General features: G+C 39.5%; 4 protein-coding genes and 1 non-coding gene across 7 annotated transcripts; 1 reads left to right on the top strand and 4 right to left on the bottom strand.

Annotated features, from left to right (window-relative positions):
• Window positions 1-755: 755 nt before the first annotated feature.
• hce2l1 (high choriolytic enzyme 2-like 1) lies at window positions 756-2409 on the bottom strand. The gene is made up of 9 exons (XM_029459389.1): window positions 2291-2409; window positions 2151-2202; window positions 1984-2043; window positions 1759-1911; window positions 1548-1665; window positions 1259-1437; window positions 1077-1158; window positions 863-987; window positions 756-778 (listed from the first exon to the last, which is right to left on the bottom strand). The coding sequence occupies exons 1-9, from the start codon at window positions 2360-2362 to the stop codon at window positions 756-758; spliced, it is 864 nt and encodes a 287-aa protein (XP_029315249.1). The 5' UTR covers window positions 2363-2409.
• Window positions 2410-3602: 1193 nt separating this feature from the next.
• On the bottom strand, window positions 3603-6667 carry hce2l2 (high choriolytic enzyme 2-like 2). Of its 2 annotated transcripts, none has more exons than XM_029458901.1 (10): window positions 6560-6667; window positions 5550-5645; window positions 5410-5452; window positions 5268-5327; window positions 5008-5163; window positions 4755-4872; window positions 4325-4503; window positions 4044-4125; window positions 3828-3961; window positions 3603-3743 (listed from the first exon to the last, which is right to left on the bottom strand). In XM_029458901.1, the coding sequence occupies exons 2-10, from the start codon at window positions 5607-5609 to the stop codon at window positions 3724-3726; spliced, it is 852 nt and encodes a 283-aa protein (XP_029314761.1). In that variant the 5' UTR covers window positions 5610-5645; window positions 6560-6667; the 3' UTR covers window positions 3603-3723. The 2 variants fall into 2 exon arrangements, with proteins under 2 accessions (XP_029314761.1, XP_029314762.1); XM_029458902.1 differs by having other exon boundaries at window positions 6529-6605.
• On the bottom strand, window positions 6079-6151 carry trnak-uuu (transfer RNA lysine (anticodon UUU)). Its single transcript has one exon. It is a non-coding gene; the product is annotated as a tRNA-Lys (tRNA).
• Window positions 6668-8534: 1867 nt separating the features above from the next.
• Window positions 8535-13537, top strand: ankzf1 (ankyrin repeat and zinc finger peptidyl tRNA hydrolase 1). Of its 2 annotated transcripts, none has more exons than XM_029459101.1 (16): window positions 8535-8638; window positions 8976-9129; window positions 9218-9336; window positions 9463-9565; window positions 9651-9862; window positions 9957-10063; window positions 10190-10343; window positions 10724-10946; window positions 11045-11143; window positions 11325-11489; window positions 11614-11745; window positions 11869-12151; window positions 12274-12385; window positions 12464-12631; window positions 12725-12795; window positions 13219-13537. In XM_029459101.1, exons 2-16 carry the CDS (start codon window positions 9006-9008, stop codon window positions 13343-13345), a joined length of 2199 nt encoding a protein of 732 aa, XP_029314961.1. In that variant the 5' UTR covers window positions 8535-8638; window positions 8976-9005; the 3' UTR covers window positions 13346-13537. The 2 variants fall into 2 exon arrangements, with proteins under 2 accessions (XP_029314961.1, XP_029314960.1); XM_029459100.1 differs by having other exon boundaries at window positions 11322-11489.
• Window positions 13435-19695, bottom strand: glb1l (galactosidase, beta 1-like). The gene is made up of 16 exons (XM_029459103.1): window positions 19505-19695; window positions 18619-18788; window positions 18381-18531; window positions 18098-18158; window positions 17913-18007; window positions 17664-17844; window positions 17504-17562; window positions 17298-17419; window positions 17043-17083; window positions 16805-16923; window positions 16633-16707; window positions 16078-16167; window positions 15884-15997; window positions 15582-15713; window positions 14681-14908; window positions 13435-14576 (listed from the first exon to the last, which is right to left on the bottom strand). Exons 1-16 carry the CDS (start codon window positions 19568-19570, stop codon window positions 14373-14375), a joined length of 1908 nt encoding a protein of 635 aa, XP_029314963.1. The 5' UTR covers window positions 19571-19695; the 3' UTR covers window positions 13435-14372.
• Between the last annotated feature and the right edge of the window lie 3652 nt (window positions 19696-23347).

Here is a 23347-nt window from a genome sequence, read left to right as displayed (position 1 = left end):
TGAGTTTATTTGCCTTTCTTCCTTTTCCTCTTTCACTACAGCTTGATTTAGGCATTGAGGGGCAGAAAATGATCATTGGAATCCTCCAGATAAGGAGAGGGTAAAATGTGCATTTAATCCAATGTAACATCACTCATACCTGTAAATGATTGTTAGGTGGCAGGGGTACAGGAAGGTAAGCAGCTCAAAAAACACAAGTGCAAATAAACTGTGTTTTGCTTAATTTGACTTTTTTTGTTTTTGGTAAACCCCTAAATCATTTCACATGGGTAAATGTGGAATGTAAATCAGCCCTTTTCGCTACAGATCTGAACAAAAATGAGTGAAAAACACCTCTGCAAGAGAGAGATTTGACAAAATAAGTGTACAACTGACTCTTACTCCATTACTGTTGCATTTTCTTTATTTAAAGTGAGCAGAAGCCAAGAAGGAGGCAGGAAATGGAACAAACAGATTCAGAGATTGAATGCAGTGACCTAATTGGCAGCAGCAGGCATGTGCTGGTTTTAGCTACATTAGAGAGAAGCATAGTTTCAATTCATAGTTTTTCCTTTATTTCACTTTATCTTAATCCAAGATTAGTATATTGTATTTAGAACTGACTGAACACAATCTAAAAGTATGAAAAAGCACTAAAAGTAAATACCAATTTAGCCATAATAATGTTAATAATGTTGCCTATATAATCTACTCAAGACCAGAGGTTACATTTAACCATTTTCCGCAGAATTTCACAGACATTCTGGATCCAGTTACTAGTTGACACCTGTAGTGAGGACTAGAGAGAAAATATAATCAATCAAAAAAGCAATCAACTATTTTGATTCTGATTTCCAGTCAGTATATGTGTAAGGTAACCTACCACAGTTATACAGGACATTTATTTTATGAAGATCTAGATTACTGGGTCCATCTCGCTGACCAATGGGAACGTAGGGATCTGGTCTGGGGATTATTGTTGGTCCACCATCTTCAGAGAAGGCATATCTGGGCAAAAGATGCATAAAGTATATGATCACACCCCAGAAAAACAGGCAAAAAAAACAATAATTAAGTTGCTTCAAAGAGCAGCTCACCTTCCATAATGCATGACAGAGTTGTAGTCATATGGACTATTCAGATTGTTTGTCACCTGTTTCCTGAAGTTATGAATTTGGTCTGTCAAAACATAAAAGATACAAGGACACAACAATCATGAGAAATGGACTTAATAGGTAAAGAGAAGATTTTCTCAACGCAATGCCATAATGTGCCAAACCTGGCATGATGTTTTTCCATACGATTGAGACATAGTGGTCTCGGTCTGAACGAGACTGCTCGTGCACAAAGCCGAGGGCATGCATGAACTCGTGGGCAGCCACTCCTGACCACATGCACCCAGGAGTCTGCAGTGACAGGGTCTGGCTTCCTCCAGTTTGCCCCAGGAACGACCAGCAGCTTGGGGTACAAAACGGGAAATTAAGTGTGTCACCATCACAATGCAAAATCACTGCATTAGAATCAATATACACAGTAAATCTCAAGCCACATGTAGCAGTCATGCTCACCCATATCTAGGCTGAACATCCAGGAAGCTGGCTTCTTGAGTGCGTGGAACAAATTTAACACATGTTCCAGTGGCAATGTCTTGCATCCCCGTTTCTATGGTGATTCTGTCCATGTCGTCTACCGCAAAAAAACAAACAAAAAAAAAACACTTGAGGAAGATTTGAACTCCCAATGCCTTTGCAACATGTGTTTAAATCTGTGGATTCATACCATATAGTGGAGAGAGCATGAAGGGAACATAAACAAATCCATCAACGGATTTAGGCCACAGACAAGCATTGCCAGGGCAGGTTATGGCACTCCGTACATACGAGTTGGCAATATCTCCCTCTCTGAAGGTCAGTCCTCGGGGAACTCGCAACCCTGATGAGGAAAAACCCATTAAATTAGTCTTAAACTTTTAGTGCAGTTTTATATAATTCACAGCTTACTTACTGCTATTGACTTCCAGGATTTGATCCATTATATTCATTTCATCATGGTCTGTAAATTCATCTGAACACAAAAACAAAGAGATTTAATAGTCTTCCTCTATTTTCCATCATCAGAATGAACATGTATGATTTACATGAACGTAAAAGTAACTTTTTCCAAAAGCCCACCTGAGTATTTCCTTTTCAACCTCACTTTCCCCTCATTTACTCCAGTAGAATTCTGTAATACAAAAGGTGCATTTTGATTGCAAAGCATGACAAGTCTAAAAGGGGGCTTGTGCTCTAAATAATTTTCTCTTGGTACTGACCTTAACAGGGAGGGCGTACGCCTGGGTCAGCACGCCAAACAAGACACCCAGAAGGATCGTGATAGAATGCATCGTTATGTTTCAGATTGGTATACAAGTTTCAGTCTGCAGTCTTCCGATGCAAGAGTGAAATGAACTCCTCACCTCCACTGAATCTATATATCCACTTCTCCTCCAGTGCTCTGTACCGATTGGTCACATGTTCTATGATGAAGCACGATTAAGACCCCTCATCATCCAAGCGTGTGTAATTTACTCAAGTCCACTGCTGATCCGTAACAGGTGGTCCTGATGCTGACCTTCAATTGTGCCCCGTACTTAGTGCATGTACGATTCAGCACTTTCAGAAATGAAGACACTTTAAAAGTGTTTTGCAGTTGGATGTGCTACAACTCAGCAGGAGAGTAACTGTCCACCAAGTCCAACAGACCAGCAATTTGTGTCTGACTGTACCGGTAACCAGTGATTTTGCGATAAACTATCACTTGATAACTGCCCTGACAACAATAATTTTGTCACATAGGTAAATATATAAAAACAAACCCTTATCCTTCTCCAAATATTATTTCTGCCTTTATCAAGGGGCCAATTTAAAAGGGCAATGATTGAGGAAAGAATCTCATCTGTTGGCAGTTTATGAAATGTTGCACATGGCCCTGCAAGAACATCAGTACTTTAATATTTCTGTATCTATATTAATTAATATTAATATTTCAAAGATACATTCATGTCTTGTCATACCACAAATTAGTAACTTGCTGACCCTTTGTTCAGTGAGTTCAGCGTGCTTCCATGTGGTTTCAGATATAACCTGCCAATATGCCGGCAAAATAGATTTAAGATCTATTTTGTCCCTGCTGCTATTGGTCAGTTGGAGAACATGAAGTGATGTGTGTGTGTATTGTTTGTGTGCTGATTGCATTACTGCTGGCTGTGCAACACATTGCCCCTTACCTCACTTTCTTTATTAATCCATGTTTTTATTCAGTCTTCCTCTGATTAAAATATACTTCCATCTATTTCTAATTTGTTTCTCGTTTAATGTGATTAACATGACTCATGCTTAACATTTTCAAAAACTTTATTTTACTGCAGTATTATGCATGCAAACATGTCCAAATGCAAGTAGGATCACATTTCCTTCACATGATTCAAGTCATCTGTTACTGATTCATGAAATGATATACGGTGTATATATTGGACACATGGAACTTCTCTCTTTTGCACAACACTAGTTTAAACCCCGGCGCACTATCTCAACCTTCTCATATTCAGCATCATGTCTTCTTTAAAACACACACGACTGCATGGACACAGAACAAATGCTGATAGAAAGCTTGAATCAATCTTTATTTGAATAGTTTGCATGATTTAACATTAGTTCATTATATTAGCTTTCAGTACATTCCTGTTTTTACCTCAATTCAGTTTGGTTAGTAATCATCTTTGCCACCTGCGGAGAGAGACAGAAAATAATTATTTTCCTATTTTGCAATATGGTTAATTACTATGTTAGTTTGGGATGTTTGGTACTAACCACATTTATAAAGCTTGTTGATTTTCATCTTGTCGATGTGGCTGAGAGACGATGCCTGGCCAAGCTTTATGTCCTTGCTGTTCTGGTTGTTCTTAGGAATGATGGTTGGGGAGCCATCCTGAGAGTAGGCGAACCTAAACATATACATATAACATCATGATACATAAACAACATTATCATATTATATTGAGTGATCTACATGAAATGTTTACTTACATCCCAAAGTGCATGATTGAGCCATAGTCATATGGTAGGTCCAGATTGTCGGTCTTGAATTTCTCAAAGTTCCTCAAACGATCTGTTGGAAATTGGAAAATATTTTATACTTCATATTTGTGAGTAATCATTTTGATTTTTGTTTGTTTTCATATATAATGTAACATCTTTATTCTGAAAATGTTTATAGAAATGCAGTTAATTATAAATATTCTTTGATTAACCGTATGTGGAGATGTCATGTGGAATGCCACCCCCCCTTCCCGCCCCTTTCAAATTACCCCTCCAAATGTTTGGCCACATGATGGTGACATATTTGTCACGGTCAAAGCGGGACTGCTCGTGCACAAAGCCCAGGGCATGCATGAATTCATGGGAGATCACTCCAACCCGGAGGCAGCCGGGGCTCTGGAGAGACACAGTCTGTCTTCCACCACGCGCACCGAGGTAGGACCAACACCTGGATTAACACACACACACACCCCAAACACAGCACATATCTTTACAACAACTTCAAGGAGTGAGTTTAGTTCTGTACCGGAGAGGATGAATACAAATACTAAATGATAATTGAAGATTTTTCCATTTAAATTTTACTCGTATAAAAAGAAAACTGCTGTTATCCAACTCTGCATTTCACATCTCTTCCACATCAAATTTTTTTTTTGCAAAGGAGTAACATTTTTAAACTTTACAAGAAAAGGCTCTCACCCAGACTTTGGCTGGATGTCGACGTAGTCTCGCTCGTGAGTCCGAGGAACAAACCGCACACAGGTACCTTTCTCCACACTTTCCATCCCTTTCTTTATCATCTTTGTCTCCATTTCAGCTGTGCATTTGTTTAGACAGAGTGGACAAGGAACAAACAATTCAGAAATCATCAATTACAAAGTCAGTGAATTTCAAAATGTATCAGACTGTAATTTATGGCATTTGTTCACACTTGAAAACTAAAATAACGTACAGTAGTCAGTTGAGAGCCTATATGCAACATAGACATGTCCATCCACTGACTTAGACCAGAGGCAGCTACGAGCAAAGCAGACTTTGGAGCGCCTTCCAGAAGAAACAGCTATGTCTCCATCTCTGAGAGTGGTAGTGCCGTCTATGATTCGGGAAGCTGAGACAGAAATCATTGAAAATTAAATAGTTCTAGACATGGCAAGATGAGCTCATTTCTTGCGTAAACTGCAAAAGAATTCAAGTAAATTGTGTGAAACTTGCCTTGGAACCCATTAGCTTTAATGATTTCATCCATTGCTGTCCCCTCATTCTCTTCACGTTCTGAAAAAGAGTTTGCAGTCAGCGTGTGCATTTTTACTGCTGTAACACATTAACATTTAGATCAAATCCAAATTGCATTTACCTTTATAGCCAACGGGGCCCCATTTTGGGCTGAACAAAAATTTCTGAAAAAAAGAAAGAAAAAGTTGTTTGCAATTTTGTTGCAGACTGTTGTTGAACTTGTTACAATCGCAGTCCCACTCCAATGCCATGTATATTTACCTGAGCATGTATGGCCGAGAGACAGGTCGAAACCAGGCACAAGAGGATAATCCGCTCCATCTTTGTCTGTTATGTCTTCAAGTGTTGCCATTTTACCTGCACAAATACCTAGCTTTATAGGTGTTCCCAATCACAGTACACAGACAATACCCATGATTATCTCAGGTAAATTACTGTTATTTGTTTGTGAGTGAGTTTAATCCCAAAATTAGTTTGATTCTTTCACAAACAACAACTCCAACAGTGGGATAATGTGAGGTCTCACTGTGGGTAATAACAGCTCCACTTCAATGACGAGCTTTAAATGAAATGGTTTAATGTTTGTTTGGCACAGGTTTTTGGGCAATTTTAGGATTTGGATGTCTTATACTTTAACAGGTGTTATTTTTTTCTGCTACTGAAGCTAAGCTTAGCAGTTTAGCAACAGTCGAACTGCTTTGCTGCGCTGTTAATTTCGGACTTTCACAATACCCAGGTGTTAATAGCATATTCCCATCCTCAATACATTTTGAAAAGACAAAAATACTACCGCCCGAACAGGGACTTGAACCCTGGACCCTCAGATTAAAAGTCTGATGCTCTACCGACTGAGCTATCCGGGCTCTGACACATCCACCGGAAGTGCTCTATTTAAACTGACGGAAAGACTACTGTCAGACCCGTGTCGAGACACAGTACCGGCAAGTCAATACATCCTGACCGAGATTTTAAGAAACATTTTAATTAACAAATTGATCATGACCGCATTTTCTGACCACAACCTTGTGTCACAACACGGAAATTCTACGGTAGGTTGACGCTAACGTTAGCTAACGGTTAGCTACCAAACCCAGTGTATGTTACCTACATTTGCAAAGTTTGACGTCGTGGGTTACAGCGAAATACGTTTATACTCAAGTTACAAATCTCCAACTAAAATGGCACTAATATAAATATACTGCTATGGCAGCTTGTCAACATTATAGTGAGCGTTGGTTACCTCTTTTTTAGAAAACTAAGTGGTATGTTACCGTTGTAAATCACCCCTCGTTAAATTGCAGGAGCGGCAGATCAGAGAGCTGCAACATGCCATCCAAGAAAACAATCGTAAACTGGTGGAGGTCCAGCAGAAAAGACTGCGTGCCGAGGAAGAGATCATTCAATGGTAGGCCTAACAATACCGTCATTGTAGTCAAGTATTAAACGTTGGTTTGTTTAGCCTGAGTTGAGTTATATGTTGGTCTCTCAGGATTAAACACTTTTCTTTAAGGTTTTGTCTCTACCTGTGTCCTCCATGTGACACAGGTAGACAGTAGCTCAAGGCTACCACTAATGGCTATAAACTACAAATAAAAAACTCTGCTTTGATTCCTGTTCTCATTTGCAGTAACAGAGAAACTAAGCAGAGAGTGGTTTTGATGATCGAAAAAGGTGAAGTTGTTGATGCGTTGTTGCAACTGGGTCATCTGCTGCAAGAGGAAAAGCGACTTTCTGAACAACTGAATGGTCAAGCCTCTGCAGACAGGTAATGTGCTGTGCTATGAGCATTTAGAGAGAGAGGGAAACCTTGCATTCACCACAATTGTTGTCCTGTCCAGAGTGATTTCACTGTACATTTATTATCTTTCAGAAATCAAAGGGATGATTTGCAGGAAATAAGTGAATGCATCACAAACAAGGCGAGAAGCCTTGCTGCTGAAATTCTGGAGGTGAATGATCATCTGGCAGAGGCACATGCTCGTAATATGGCTGGTAAGGGGAGCAATGAGAGTATCTACACATACTGGTAAACTTGTATTTGAAATACAGTAGTTTGTAATATGCTATCTTTCTTTGCCAACAGCACAAGCTTTGATTCATGCACCAACTGGCACATCAAAGAGAACCAAAGCAAACCCAAGTGAATCAAAAATATAACATTTGTATTGTAGATTACAGGCACATTTCTTTTAAATTGCATTTGATATTCCTAATTAATTGTGTATATATGTTGTTGCACCTAATAACATTTTTTACTTGATCTAGTCTCGGAAGGATTTCTCTTTAATATAGACTGCATGTACTTTTTATGTAACACTTGTTATGTGATTGTTTAGATATTTGAGACATTAAAGAAACACTTTGCAACATTTTTTATTTTCCCTGCAGAATTTCCATTTTTCCTTGCCTTAAATATTAATGAGTAGGCCTGTGTTGGAGTTGTTTTCGGACATATTGATTTGAAGAGTGTAAAATGTCTACCCTCACGAATACAGACCTCAGTACAGTAGTAGAATATGTCAAAAATTAAAAAGACCTACATAAAGGTTAGTTAAAAATACAAAGTGAGTGTTGGCCAGGGATGTATCAGAAAACTCCCCATTTATTTCAGATAAAGGCTACAGTTAAAAAAAATGTTTTAATAGATTGATACGGTATATACAAACATGCAAGCCTGTACATGCATATACACTTCTATAGATGGTGCTTTCCTGCATGAACATAAAAATTGTTAGGACTTGGAAATAAACAACCACCTTCCTCCATGAGACAAAACTCAAACAATAAATAAAAAGTCTAACGCCATCACAGCTGGTGCAACAAGCATTACAATGCCTGACACTTCTAATAGAACCAACGGCTTTGCAGTAACTTGAAGTAAAAGCACTTTTTAGGCTGTATTGTAACTAGTAGTGATGCATTAATGTGTAAACCTCACTTTAATGTTGATGGGTGGGGTTACTTTTAAATACTTAATATACTTCTGGGTAGCTTATCCAATACTAATACTAATAATAATAAATCATACTGTATTAGTTGTTTTATATTTGTGCATTAATATATAAATGCAAAGTAACTAGTTACTCAAATAAATGTAGAGGTAATTTATTCAAGAAGGCACAAGTACTGCAAAATGTTACAGTACAGTACAAAATGAAATGAATGTACTAAGTTAGTTAGATTCCGTCACAGGCTGTTAGATAAAATGAGCAAGTTTGCAACCTTTGCTCTGGGGACGCTCTCTTATTGACGCTTTATTGACGCGTTCGGGCTTCCGTAGTTATGTCATGAGGAAATGTAAGGTAGCACTAACACAACGTTAGCGCTGCTATTCGAGAGACCCTTTTATGGTAAGGTGTTTGTTATTTTTAAGTGAGTTACTTGAAACTTAAACTAATTGTAATATACTTAAAGACCTATTAGAAGAAGGTAAACAGCACATCACTTTAACGACGATAATGGCTACTATTAGTCTCTACACGTGTCGTTCAAAGAGCAGATGTTCACAGTTACATCAGCTAAAATGACGTTAGCTATAGAGTCATAGAGTCATATTAGTTTGTAGTACGCCAGCTTATTAACGCAGCGTTGTAAGGGTTTGACTAAGCTCATAAAACAAACTAGTGTAATTAACTATTGTGGATATCTCCAAACAAATATGTTTCTGTTTCTAATGTCCTAACTTAGCACGTCATGAGGTAAACAAAACCTACAACAATGACGACTGGTGCCGACTACCGCTCCATCTTTAATCTGTGCCCAAATGATGAGGCTTTGAATGGACTGAGAGAAGTGAACCCCATCCTAAAGCAGCCTGTAAACACTGTCCCAGCCACAGACAGTATGTATGAACTATAGCTGTGGTTTCAGTCACAATACCCTTAATTTTCTGTCTGTTTGAAACCTAACCTTGTATTGCTTTCTCATAGAGTCGGAAGACAAATCCCCAGAAGATGACAGACAGCGGGAGTCCAGTCTGGTTAGAGAAGTGTCAGACAAGATGGTCTGCTCAGCCTGCAAATGCCTCTTTGTCAGTCGTGAGGAACAGGTGACCACACAACTTCAACCTCTGCTCTATTATTTAAAAAAAAAAAGATCTGTTGATGTACTGAAGACTGTATCTCAGCATGGGTTGTCATTTAAGTAAAACATGTTTTGTTTTTAAAAATTTCAGATGGAGCACTACAAGCTCGACTGGCATCGCTTCAACTTGAGACTCAAGATTTCGGGATTGCCACTCATCACAGCTGAGGAGTTTGAGAGGAAGACCGGAGCTGGTGAGGAAACCCAACATCTAAACGAGAGCGACGGGCTGTTGTAGTGTTTGTAACAGTTGTTTCATAATCACTTTATGTTTTACAGGAGACATGTCAAGTATCTCAGGCTCAGAGTCCGAATCGGAGGAAGATGACTCTGATAGTGAGAGTGGGGGAACGAGCAGCAACATCACTGGCACTGATAATGAGAGCTCAGTTGAAACCAGTTTATTTACTGGCCGGCACTCTAGCAAGGTGTTTTTCCAGAACTCTGGCGAACAATACCTCTCAGTGTACCGCTGCATTCTGCAGGGAAAGGTGAGCAACAGGTACAGTACAGTACAGTGTGTGATGTGTATTAACAGACATTTGATTTTTTTGAATTTTCATGTTCTTTCCTGTAATGTTTCAGTCAGATGATGTTGACGCTGTATCCTGCCTGAAGGCCATAAGTACGAAGATTGTGTGGGTCGTCCTCATGACAGGTGGAGGCCACTTTGCTGGTGCTGTATTCCAAGGGTGAGTGGACAGCTTTTTGTCTTGTTTGCCTTCAGTACCTGAGATTACACGTAATGGCTGGAATTAAAATAGCCAGCTCAGTAGTGTACAAGCATCTCCCTAAAAAACAATGTATTTATTTTACAGAAAAGAAGTCCTTCAGCACAAGACTTTCCACAGATACACGGTGCGAGCGAAGCGAGGCACTGCTCAAGGACTCAAAGACTCTCAGAACCGCGGTCACACGCCCAAGTCTGCCGGAGCTGCTCTGAGGCGACATAATGAGGCGGCGCTAGTCAAGGCAAGATTATAGTTCATTCAACAGCACTGTCATTTTTCCTTTTCAATGATAGTTATCTATTTTATTTACAAACACATTAAGCTGCTCTTGAAGGCTGACGTTATGTCACATGGCTAATGATGATCCATGTAACCATTATGATGATTTCTGCTGAAAAACATTAATATTCCTTCAGAAATGGACTGCAGCAATGTTCTTGTTAATCGCGTACAGTTAACACTTTAATTAAATAGTGTTTATAAATTAATATAATTCTACAGTGAGAAAGTATATCATGTCGGTGTAGAGTTTGGTTGTGAAGTGTCTCTTACGCCTCATTTATAAGATGAGGGAGCAAGTTTTTCATGTGCACACACAAACACTTGTATTATATTTTGCAGGAGATTCAGGATCTTCTGGTCAGCTGGGCTGAACACTTTGAGGAGGCCTCTGCAATATTTGTACGAGCCCCCAGCTACAATAGAAGCATCTTTTTTGGTGGTCGTGCAACTCCGATTGACAAAAAAGATTCCAGGATCCACACACTGCCCTTTCCCACTCGCAGGGCAACCTTTCGAGAGGCACAGAGGGTACATGAGGTACTTTCCACCATCCGTGTTTATGGTAAGCTGAATTATATCCTTGGAATAATGACATGTTATCTGCTCATTGTCGTACAGCCAGGGTATAATCAATACTTTGTGCAAAATATCTTGTTGCAGGGAAAGACACAGACATGTCTGCAGTCTTCAGTCCATCTAAGAAGGCCTGGAAAAAAACTGTCAAACCCACAGCACAAATAAATACCCATCAAGAGAAAGGTAAGCTTGAAAGGTTAACATGTACGATGTGGGCTTACACTGTTGAACTAAGTGGAAAACATTATGGCACAATTAACCTTACTAGAAGTAGGTGTGAATGTATTGCTGTTACAACACAAAGTTAATTTACTGTGAATTTTGGTATTACAGTACACTTCCTTTTTATTTTTGTCATTAGCAGAAGAGGTCCGCGATAGCTCTGATGAAGAAGAGGGTGGAGAGATCCAGCTGGAAATGGTGGAGCTGACAATAGGAACTCTAGACCTCAGGGAGTCTGAAATCTATCCCTCCAGGCACAGGAGGCGAAGGAGGAGAAAGAAGGAGGAAACCAAACTGCAAAATGAGGGTAGGTCTGGTCCAGTGTGTCGTCGCATACATGGCTATAGCGTCGTTATAGAAACCCAAGGAATAATTATTTATCACACAAAAGTTCTGCAAGGTTTATGAAATTTCACATCCATGTGTGACAGAATTGAGTAACGCAGAAGAAGAAAATCAAGACGAGGAAGAGCCAGAGGCTACACCAGCAGAAGACACCCCTCAAGAGACACAATCAAAGAACAAGAGGAAGAGGAAAGCACAGAGTAAGAAACAACTGGATGGTGAGTACATTCTTCTTTCTTACTAGTGTTCATTTTGTTGCACCTGTTTCTCAATCTTACAACTGACTACCTCCTAATATATAATGTTTAAGATGCTTATTATTAAGCTTTCTGTTTCTATAGGAATTGCTGGTGACTCGTCAGAGTTTGGCCTGAGGGATGAAGTGTTTACAGCCTGTAAGGTCGGGGATGTGGACGCTCTATGTCGACTTCTTCAGCTACCTGGAGAATCGTCAGAGAGTCGAGAGCAGTCGGAGAGCAACCCTTCTGATGTCCCGAGTCCTCTAATGCTCCTTAATAAGCCCATAGACTCGTCAGGTTTCACTTTGCTGCATGTTGCTTCAGCAGCTGCACAAAGGTCTGTGGTTAAGCTGCTCCTGGACGCAGGAGCAGACCCAGCCTGCAGGTATAAAAAGTAACATTCAAGTGTAAAAGTTCAATTTCAGTGTGATCATTTGTGGCAGTTGTTGTGAACGTAGTCAACCTATGCCCAGACTTAAACATAATTTCTGCAATATTCCTTTACAGGGATAACAAAGGGCAGCCCCCGTATATTGTCGCCCCTGACAAAGACACAAGGAACGTCTTTCGTAAATACATGGGTGAGAATCCTGACAAATATGATTACACCAAGGCACAGGTAAGAATCTACCGTCTAACCTTTGACATGTACACCATTAAATACAAGCATTTATTTTTTACTCTTGCACCCCTTCAGGTCCCTGCGCCGCTAACGGCAGAGATTGAATCCAAAAAGGTGGAAAAGAAGAAGGCACTAAAGGCATTGAGAAAACAGCGAGAAAAAGAGCAGAAGGAGGAAAATAGGAAACACGAGTTGGAGGAAGAGGAAAAGAAGAGGTTTGCATCTCTGACCGATCGTGAAAAGGTGAGTTAATGTCTATTTAATCCCCGATGTTCAAGTTATGATTTTGTTTTTTGAACATCTTGAAAATGTAAACGGTTTCCTTTTTGGTCATAGAGAGCTCTGGCAGCAGAGAAGAGGTTAGCGGAGCAAGTAGCTGCAACAAGAGTCGGCCTCTCTAATGTCAAGTAAGTCCTTCAAGAGCCGTCCTTCAAGAGCCATCCACTCATCGAGCGTCAAGTCAGCAAGCAGGGGCTCGTACATTTACAGTACAAACAATATTGTAAATAATGTAAAAAGTATGTATGTATGGGGCCCATGCTATAGTTTTAGCACCCTCTTTGGGTTATGTACATGTCCTTGTGTGTTGGGTGGAATGCCTCCCACGGCTGGTATGTACTGTATATAATTCAGACTGATATGTGCTTTCCAGACCCTGATGAAGAGTCCATCGGTCAGTTAGATCGCCTGTATGCTTGAAGAATACATTTATAATATAATTTCACCTGAAGAGGGAGTGCCTTGTTTTTTTCATGATTGTCTGCACCAATTAATATTAAGACAGATCCTGTGTTATAATACTGTAAATACTTTTTTGTCTTTGTCACCAGGAGGTGCTGGTCGTGTGGAGAGTCTCTGCTTGAGAAGGTCCCATTTCAGTACCTGGATTATTCGTTCTGCACCCCTCACTGTGTCCAAGCACATCGAAAAGCTAATACTATTCCAGGCAAGACCTAATGTATATGGCTGTGTCTTGCCAGTGTGCTATTTTGATATTCAACTGTAAACATACATTTCAAATATAATGATGACCTCAGACAACTGGATACTGTATTAAATCATTATGTAATAAATGTATATTTTATTCACAGTATCGGAAATTATGGAGAAGATTAAAAAAGCAAATACAATAAAAAAAACTTTAATACTGTTTGTATATTGCTTTTTCCACAGGCGTCAGTGAACAAAATCATCTTTGCATCAATGTTTGACTTAAGATGCTGTTTTAAAGCAGTTGACACAGGATTGAGATGAAAAAGAATTGGCTGCAAATGATACTCTGAAATCTGAAGTGATTTAAGAATAATGATGGCACAGAAATAATGCAGCATTTAGCAATGTTCTAACTTCAGGTGAATTGTTCAGAGGACTACTTCATCTTGGCTTCAGTCAAACTTGCTTTATACAGATATCGCTATGTAGTATAGCAGAATGTTGTCGGAAATGTTGCAGGCACATTTGGTGCAGAATTTGCCCCTTTCAAAAAAACAGTCCAGTTCACAAAGATCAGCGCTAATAGCCACACGCAGTTACAGTAAAACTATTAGTGTCTTTAGAGTCGGTGGAAATTGAAGCGCAGACTTTCCATTGATCATGGAAGCAGTGATTGTAGCCAGACGAAGGCATCGTCATGCTCCCCTCAAACTCGTTTATTTTGGGATGCAATCAGTTGGTCAGTCATGAAAAATAAATGAATAACCTTACCTACATGTCATTTTTGAAAATACATGAAAGATAAGGATTATATTAGTTTATAATCATATAAACAAATAATGTTTTCCCTCTCCCTCTGCAAGAGAAATGGCAAATTGCACTCAGCTGCAAAAATGTATGGCCTTGTGTGCTGTGTAATATCATTAGTGCTGTATCTTTTGTGAATCGGACCTTGAGACAGGACAGTTGGTGGCTGCAAATGATGCACAATTCATGTTGCTATCAGCGACCGCAATCTATTCTTTGTGATTTCATCCCTCAGTGTGCTCTGTTAAGACTTTTCAGGAATGGCATTAAGCTGAGGCCGGTCCATGAAGAGAACCCGTAGCTGTGTTGGGGCCCCCTCCAGTTCCAGCACTGTGATGTTATTGGGCAGGGTGGTGCTGAGCAGGGGTCCAGGGACATAAAGAGTCTGTTGAGGGCCCCTTGCTGGCCAGTATCGCCCCAGATTCATACCATTAATCCAAACCTGACCCTGATTTAAGAAAAAGAAAATGATAAGGATTATTTAATCACTGGAATTATGAGCTAAACCCACATAGGTATTAAGTGTTCCCCTAAAAAAAAAATCAAAGTTACCTTTGTCCATTTATTGAGCTTGAGAAATGTGTCCCAGGCAAGGCCGTTGGGCTGTAGGGTCCCCATGTAGATAGCTGGTCCAACTGAAGGGTCTTTCTGAGCGGCGGGGAAGGACTTCTGACTGTCTGAATGAGGCCATCCACCGGAGATGGCTCCATCGATGTCCAAGGAGTAGATCTTCCAGTCAGTCAGTACATCTTTACCCAGGATCAGGTTTCTCAAGAGGCCCTGCATTACACATACCGTTTACCATCTAATACTTTGTGTAAGTAGGTTTTAATCACAGTTACGATCAAACAAGTGGGAATATTCTATTTTTTCATAATTATTTTAAGGTATTAGGATTGTTACCATCAGGGACTGTCCCTAGTGTTATGGCCATATCAATCATTATGGTCATATTTCAAATAAGTGAATGGATGGAGAATACAAACAGTTTGTCTATTGGAGAAATACTACAGATAAGTATGTGAATGTCTGTCACTGTAGTTTACTGAGTTTATTCATGACTCAGGTCTACCTGAGAGTTTGAGCATTCTGGGGTCACATTGTTACATCACTGTTATTGTATACCCCGTATATCATATTCAAATAAACTTTGTCCTTATTTAGTTTAATTTTAATGTTTAAGGTCATTTATATATTGTGTGACCTTTCTCAAACGTGCAAATACTCGATACTTTTCTATTTACTGGTTTTTAATGAGGTCAAAAACAACAAAAACATTTTCTTCAGTAGTTATTATATTTACACATATAGCATTGAAGTTTGCAGAACCCCAAACAACTGTGAAGTAAAGACTAAGTCAGCAAAACACGAGCGTTAAAGAAATAATTGTGTGCGCAGAAGAAAAGATGTAATCTACTCTATGGGTCTATGGGATTGAAACTTGTTCTCTTGCCTTGTAGTCATTGATCTTGCTGCCAAAGTTCACCCTGCCCATGTTCTCAACGAGGATGTCCAAAGTGTCCCCCTGCTGTCCAGTGACGTTCATCACCAGCACAGTGTCTCTCTCCAACAGACCCTGGAAGACCTGTCCTCACAGACACACACTCATGAGGATGAACATTTAAAAAAAATAACACAAAATAACTTAGAATTTACACAACCTGACATTTCATAAACAATCACCTGTGATGTTATCACTATATCTGACCTGAAAAATGATTGGCTAGACAACAAAAGTTCATTGTCAAGGCTTACCCCATTGACGGACACATATGCACGGTCATGAACTCCATTCAGTGGAGAGATAAGTGGCGTAGGCTCCGAGAGGTCCCGGGGCAGCACGGTCTGGTAAAGCATGTATCCATAGAACTGCACACAATAGACATGACAGGTTCAGACACAACAGTCTAGAAGTTCTCCATGTTTCAAGAGGTTTACGGCCACTACACCTGTTTCATCTCTTCAAACGTCAGAGGATGCTGGGACTTCACCGGCCCGAATGGTGAGAGGGTGTTCAATAGATCGCTGATTTTGCCAACCTGGAAAAGTGTCCATTGTTGGGAACAATCACAGCTCTTTAATTGTGTCTATTAGTTTTCCGTTTTACAGTTAAAGTCAATGCAAATAAAAAACGTTTCAAACTAATGAGCGAAAAGGACAAAAAAACAAATAAATAATTGAAAGAGGATTAAAGACAAACAAAAAACACGCACAAAAAAGGGGGGAAGGTACAAGTTGCTTTAGAAATTATCATTAAACGGATGTGTGTGTCCAAAAATAATGACAATGACACAGCAAATTACTTATGAGGAGATGCAAAGCTTAGATTCAGCAAAGTCACAAAGTATTAACCCGAGTTTCTCTAGTTTTCAGTGCTGTATGACATCTTAACCATAAAATGCAACTGGGTTTGTGGGTTTTTTCAGTTTAGAAGAACTAGTCTGCATTACAACATTATGAAACCTGTTTGTGTCTTTACACTTTAAAAGCTGAAATAATTTTACCTTTTTCAGGGTCACGAAGCCATAGGCAAACTTGGGAGTTGCTGGTGGCATGGGGCCTGAGGGAATATCTCTAAACTGTGGAGAAACAGTGATACATTAATCATATCTTAGACATATGAACAAGTGTAATCAGGACATCAACCTTAGTGGGTGGCAGTTCAATCAGTGGTACCTGCTTAATGACGTCTCTGATGGCCAACAGCTTCTCTGTGGGGTCTCCTGCCTCAGACAGCGGGGCGTCGTAATCATAACTAGTCACTACTGAGCGGAACCTTGTGTCATGATCGGCACCTTCGGGGAGTTACAAAGAGAATATTGCACCACATGCTGAGCTTTTATCTCCGTCGAAATCATGTGAACAACAGATGATCCAAAACTGAGATACGCATTTAGAAAACCAATGACTTTACCATTCCAGTAGCCAAAGTTACTGCCTCCTTCAAACATGTACCTGAGAGGAGAGAGGCTGTGTTACTTAGCGGGGGAAACTTGTGTTCTTTACATAGACGGCTGCTTTTCCCCTCATGGGAGCAGTTTTATTTCAAACTGGTGATTGATGCATCTTAATGAAAATGCTGGCAATATTCTATATTCATGTGGTTTGTTGACAGTAAGACAATGTAGAACAACGGCAGGAAAATGTGTACAGAGAAGAGGAGACATACATGTTGACGTTGGCCCCTATGGTTAGCATTTCTGCTAGCACTTTGCTGACCTTCTGAGCATCAACCACAACATGCTCATCTCCCCAGTGGTCCAACCAGCCAGTGTAGAACTCTGAGTTCACCTGTAACATAATTTAAAAATGTTCCCATCATATGCTCAGTTTGATGAGTCAGTAATGTTAAGATTAGTGAATTAATTAACTAACCAGCGGCCCTCGACGTTCAAACCTTCTTTGCCGTTTGAAGGCTTTAGTAATGTTGGTGTCTGTATTAGGGAATAAATAGTACAAATTGCAACTTTCCACATGAATAACTTCAGAAAATACAAGCTGCTAATCTTGTAAATTATTTTCATACATTACCAACCTGTGCCAAAATCCACTGTGGCATATAATCCCTGCAGAGTCCCACATGTCATTTCCTTGTCTGTGTTTCCATCAGTGGTGAACAGGACAGTGTCTTCCCCCAGAAAGAAGCGGAACAGAGTCCGCAGGTGACGCATGTAGTTGTAGTCACAAGCGAAGTAACTTCCGTATTCATTCTCCACCTCAAGTCAAAGAAGCGTATTAAATAAAACCGATATTAAAATACTAACTAATAAACTTAGTGCTCTACCTGGACAGTTATGATGTTGCCCCCATTGATATACAGCCACGGCTTCATTTTGGGCAGGAGAACAGCAAGCCATTCGTTGACTGCTTGGACATAATCTGTAGCAGAAGAAAACAAATCAATGGCATCTTACTATATTTATTACTCTATTAATAAACAAAGTCAAATACAGTAGGTGCATATTATACCTGCGTCAGCTGAGCGAAGGATGATGTTTGGTTTCTGCAGCAGCCACGCTGGCAATCCACCCTGAGAAGGAAGACCACATTTTTAAATTGTAAATATCAACAAGAAATAGTCATATCGAAAGTGGCACATTTTATCAAATGCGCAACTTCACTGAATGAAAGCAGACAGGAAGTGGCAGTGACAGGCAGTGATCAAATTCTTGATAAGAAGTGGTTGTTCGTTAGGCTGTGATGTTGTGAACTAATTGAGTTGCTACAACTGTTCAAAAGTTCAATTTCTCACCATTTCCCACTCTGCGCAGATGTACGGTCCGGGACGCAGGATGACCAGAAGACCTGTCTGATTGGCCAGATCCAAAAAATGCTCCAGATCTCGGTCCCCTGTGAAGTTGTGGACCCCCTGTACCGTTTCATGGAAGTTCCAGGGCACGTACCTGTGTGCAGGCAGAGTAACTGTACAGTAAAGTAAGAGCAGACATCATTTAAAATATGTATTTAACAATGTGATGTGTTGAACTTACACTTGGATAGCATTGAGTCCAGTCATGTACATCTTTGCGAGCCGGTCCTTCCAGTAGTACCGTGGGATTCTGGAGTAGTGAATGCTGCCTGAGATGTACTGAAAAGGCTTCCCATCTTTAAGGAAACTGTTGTTTTTGTAGTCTATAGAGAACGAGCTTTTTCCAGACACCTGCAAGAGATGGCATGGTATCTGGTGTGTTTCAAATCTGGTGGAAGTTTGCATTGACTCTGTAATCTCCATTACATACTCATCAGTACAATACTGTCAAATATTTCACTTTTTACTCCGCTGCATTTATTTTAAAGCTTTAGTTACTAGTTACTTTACAGATTTAGATTATTAATACAGAATATAAAATCAACTAATTAATGATGATGATATAATGGTTAAGCAGCCCAGTAGTATATAAAGTAATTCAAATGATCCCCTTACCTTTACCAGCGTCAACATGTAAATGTATTCCAGTAATATAATATATACTATTCTGTATTAAGTACTTTTACTTTTAATACTTTAAGTATATTTTAATGCTAAAACTTGTGTACTTTTACTTGAGTAAAAGACTTGAATAGCAGTACATTTACTTGTCCACTACAGTATTGCTACTTTGACTTGAGTAAAAGATCTGAGTAGGTCTTCTACCACTGCATACAGTATGGTATATGTGTGCAGGGGATAATATATTTAGCATTACATTGTACAGATGTCAAATATGTTAGCCTTGAATTGAAAGAGAGTTATTATAAAAACATATATATATAGCCTATATAAGATAAATGGAGATCAAACTGGTATAAAACATTCCAGGAACTACAGACATGTGAGTGATCAGGTGACTTTTTCTATTATTAATTCAAGTAGTCAACTTTTAGTTTCTTTCTTACCAAGTTTCCACTGACAGATAAACAGGCAAAGTTCACTGCAACGAAGAGAAAGACACCAGCAGCCATGTCCGCTGCCTTCCCGCGAGAACCAAAACTACCGAATCACCAATTTGTATTAAGCTGTTACTATTTCATGCCTGTTATTATGGCTATGCTGCATGTTAACAGGGAGACGCAACATCATCTTCTTCGTCCTGCCCGCTAAAGCACCATCACGTGATTCATGTTGGGCATCTGCAGGGTCCTAAAGACCGTCGGGTTCACCTCAGCCTTGTCCCGGCTGTATGTTAGTTCCACATAGGCTCTTCATGGTTGACCCGAGTTGACCCCATTCAGACACAACTTTCATACAGTGTGTACAGAATAAAAAATACAGAAATATTTACTGGAGTCAGTCCACTTTGAAATAATACAAATAATTAGACATAAATATGTGTTTACAGTTTAACCACCAGATGTCAGTGTTTACGTAAAAATGTATATCTTTATGAGAAAGAAAATAGATTTACATTAAAATAAGTAATATAGGCCTATATTAATTCTCCTGCATATGTCCAGCATTGTATACTACTAGTTTAAAGTTGTCTGGAGTGTCTATACATCTTGTCAACAATCCAAAATAATAATATTATTAAAGTTTATAACTGGGTCGGCTCAGGAAAAAACTGAGAGGACACCATGTGATATAATGCTGTCACAACATGCTGTCATTCTATGCATTATGTAGACTGAGAACAATTCCATTGTGTTTGGCATGGCAAGGTAACAAAGCAGCCAGTTCAGGAATGGTTTGCTTTATTATAGCTGCAGGATACGGCTCTACCTCTGTCTGTCTTTTCATGTTGCTAGAGAGATAGTTAAATTTCAACCTTTCATCGTAAAACTCAAATATTTATTCAAAGATTCAAGGAACTTTTAATACCAGAACCCTTTCATGTTGTGATGAGATGGTGGTGTTGGTGTGATAATATTAAATGCATTTGCTGTTAGTCTTCTGATAACAATTGAATGTGTGATAACGGCACAGTCTTCTATAAAGCACTAGATGGCGCTTCAATACCTTTATGAAAGTTAGCTGATAGTCCGGTCTGAGATTAGACAATTTCATAGTTTCAGAGAAAAAAACTATGCTTTTACATTAAGCTTTATTTTTTAAATGACTTTTTGTTATATAAAAATAAAAATGGAGGTAAAATACATGCATGATTTACATACACATGCTCAAGATTCATTAGCACTAATCCTTCAAAAGTTAAACTGTCTCTGTCTCTGACTCAAAGAAAATCAAAGTTGGTCGTCATTATGGTTCCCAAAAGCTCTTAAGTGAAGTGGCTGATGTTGTAGTGTGTAATACAAACACCAGTTTATCTCTGTCTGTCATGTAAACACAAAGCAGTTAATCCTGCTAATTTGGGTAATAATCCCTGCATCTGCCTGCTGGCCTGTCATTGTGTTCATATGTACACACACACATTTTTCCAGATGCTTTTACTCTTTTCTCAGTCACACCCCCTCAACAGTAATAATTGTCCATACAATAATCTGATTTCCTGGACTGCCTCTTTTTTCATCAATCTCCATTTGAAGAAGATTGAAGGGGTGGGTGCTCACAACGGCTCACAACTGCTAATGACAACTGATCTGAACTGCAGATAGGACAAATACTGTGGCTCTGTGGCTCATTAGCCCACTGTCAGATGCAGTTAATTGTCCTGGGAATGAGAGGAGGAACAACATACATGGGCTTGTAATTTGGTTATGAGCGTGATAGTGCCTGAGGAGAGTTTTTCAGGATCCCATCTTTGAAGCCCCTGAGTTTGAGGGAAATGGATGTTGAAACCGCAAAAAACCCAAGTGACTAATGCACTGAGGAGAACACCACTTACTGAGATACTATAGCAAGAGTGGAAGTCTAAAGGAAGTGACTGAGACTAATATGAACGCCAGAGAGACTCTCATTACTGCAGTCGCAGACCCTAGCAGATGAGATCAGGTTGCATTTATTACATTGTATATGGTTTTTAAAAGAAAACTCCTTATTTGAATTGCAAAACACAATATTCAGCCTGTTAATTACTGCACAAAGGTTCAGACCAGACTTGGTTACAGTAATTGGAGAGGCCTGTCCCTAATGTGATGGAAACACAGAAAAACACTCACCCTAGGGTCGGGCGTCACCTCAATGAAGTCATCTCCCCAGAGTCTGTAATTAGATTGAAGCATCCCCTCTGCCCCACCAACCCCCAAAATAAGCCCTCTTTGTTGTTTCTGGTGGAAGCAGGTGTATTCACACGACCCCCACTCCCCCCTCCACATACCCGGAAATACGGTTCAGTTTGTTTGGAACAGCTGATGTTAAAGGGGCCCAACAATTTACAGTCCTTTATATTGAAGATACAGTTTACTTGTCATGAGGAGAATTACTCTGCTTTTATACCATTGTGCTTTACATCATGCACATACACACATTCACACATTTATAGTCGTTTAAAATATTGTACTGTTTGTCAGATGTTTTAATACAAAGATATATCAGCTTATTGAATATGATGGATTGTTGACTGAACTCCCCAACAGTCTCTAAACTAGTTAAATTGAGCTCAACCTTGACCAGCTCCAACATTAAAGTGCTGCTTACACAGTAATGCAGCAGTGATAATAATCCAATAATATAATAACAGTAGCTATTTTGTAACTTTTTCCACTTAATTGAAATGACGAATAAAGGACTTTTACTTACGGAGTAGTTGGCCTGTACCTGGCCTGTAGAGATATCTATTTACTTGTTAAACGCCAAAGTCCTAAGAAAGGTTGATTTTCAGGCAAGGCGTCCTGATTAAATAGATTTGGTATTAAAGTGATATCCACTTGCCAAAATGCTCTCACAAGGCGCTGGTTACTTCCTGAATCATACAGAAGTTGATTAGATTTGGTGAACTACATGTATGTTATGGACAAGATAAGTGGGTGAAATACATAATGCTCTTACGGACAGATTTTGGGGACGTATCAAATGAATGACCCTGTAATGTTGTTTTATTCTAGCAAACCTCATTGATTTCTATTCTATTTTTAATCATAGTTTTCATTGTGTGCATACTTATTCTCTCCCAAAAAAAATCTCTATACGGCAGAGGAAATAAACCTTTTGATGTATGTATGTACTCACCAATGTCTGTCTTTGCCAATTCTGAACATATAAGGTACAGCTCATTGATTAGTGACTAAGGGAGAATATAAATGCTGAGCTGTCTGTGACTCAGACAGTTGAATCATATGGTATGAGGCAGTGCTGCAGAATTCCTCACAGATCTCCATATCAGTCCCGAGCTCAGGATACGATGAGGAATGTACCCTCTCTGTTTTCTCAGGCTCTGAATGGTCAGTGAGTCATTGCTGGGCTCACTGATGCTGGTACTCTGGACTCTGAGAGAAAACTGTTCTGAGAAACTAAACAATAAACAATAACATCCCAGCAACATGACAAAGGTTCAGTGGCATGTTTGCATGTTATAGCTCAGCAGCTGTTTGCATACTTGGCATCATTTTCCACGTCTCTGAAAGCAATTAATCCATAGATACGGTGTAAAATACAATTTTACTGTGGGAGCGTTGAAATATGAAGCTCTATAAACAAACAGGAAGTTGACAGTGCGGGGGAGCATGGGAAGTGTATGAGCTGGGTCTCATTCCTCAGCCTCAGGGAAGGTATGTTATGTGTTTGGGGTGCAAGCATCTCTGAGGAGGAATGTTTGTAGCCAGATATATTGTGAAACCCTGCTTCTTGAACCTCCGGATGTTCATCATAGCTGATGAAGAGGCTGATGATGATGATGAGCATCT

The sequence above is a fragment of the Cottoperca gobio genome, chromosome 21 (genome assembly GCF_900634415.1).
Source record: "Cottoperca gobio chromosome 21, fCotGob3.1, whole genome shotgun sequence".
NCBI classification, from domain to species: Eukaryota; Metazoa; Chordata; class Actinopteri; order Perciformes; family Bovichtidae; genus Cottoperca; species Cottoperca gobio.
Note: the sequence above shows the minus strand (reverse complement) of the source record. Positions and strands in the feature narration are given on the sequence as shown.

Coding starts and splice junctions, on each gene's coding strand:
- hce2l1 (XM_029459389.1), bottom strand. CDS start 2,362: ATGCATTCTATCACGATCCTTCTGGGTGTCTTGTTTGGCGTGCTGACC. Junction 988..1,076: donor TCTGTCATGCATTATGGAAG/GTGAGCTGCTCT, acceptor TCTTTTGCCCAG/ATATGCCTTCTCTGAAGATG. Junction 779..862: donor AAATGTCCTGTATAACTGTG/GTAGGTTACCTT, acceptor TTTTCTCTCTAG/TCCTCACTACAGGTGTCAAC.
- ankzf1 (XM_029459100.1), top strand. CDS start 9,006: ATGACGACTGGTGCCGACTACCGCTCCATCTTTAATCTGTGCCCAAAT. Junction 10,064..10,189: donor GCTGGTGCTGTATTCCAAGG/GTGAGTGGACAG, acceptor TTTATTTTACAG/AAAAGAAGTCCTTCAGCACA. Junction 12,386..12,463: donor ATGATTACACCAAGGCACAG/GTAAGAATCTAC, acceptor GCACCCCTTCAG/GTCCCTGCGCCGCTAACGGC.
- hce2l2 (XM_029458901.1), bottom strand. CDS start 5,609: ATGGAGCGGATTATCCTCTTGTGCCTGGTTTCGACCTGTCTCTCGGCC. Junction 5,453..5,549: donor TCTCGGCCATACATGCTCAG/GTAAATATACAT, acceptor TCTTTTTTTCAG/AAATTTTTGTTCAGCCCAAA. Junction 5,328..5,409: donor GGGCCCCGTTGGCTATAAAG/GTAAATGCAATT, acceptor ACTCTTTTTCAG/AACGTGAAGAGAATGAGGGG.
- glb1l (XM_029459103.1), bottom strand. CDS start 19,570: ATGGCTGCTGGTGTCTTTCTCTTCGTTGCAGTGAACTTTGCCTGTTTA. Junction 18,532..18,618: donor GGACTCAATGCTATCCAAGT/GTAAGTTCAACA, acceptor GCCTGCACACAG/GTACGTGCCCTGGAACTTCC. Junction 17,420..17,503: donor TTGAACGTCGAGGGCCGCTG/GTTAGTTAATTA, acceptor ATTATGTTACAG/GTGAACTCAGAGTTCTACAC.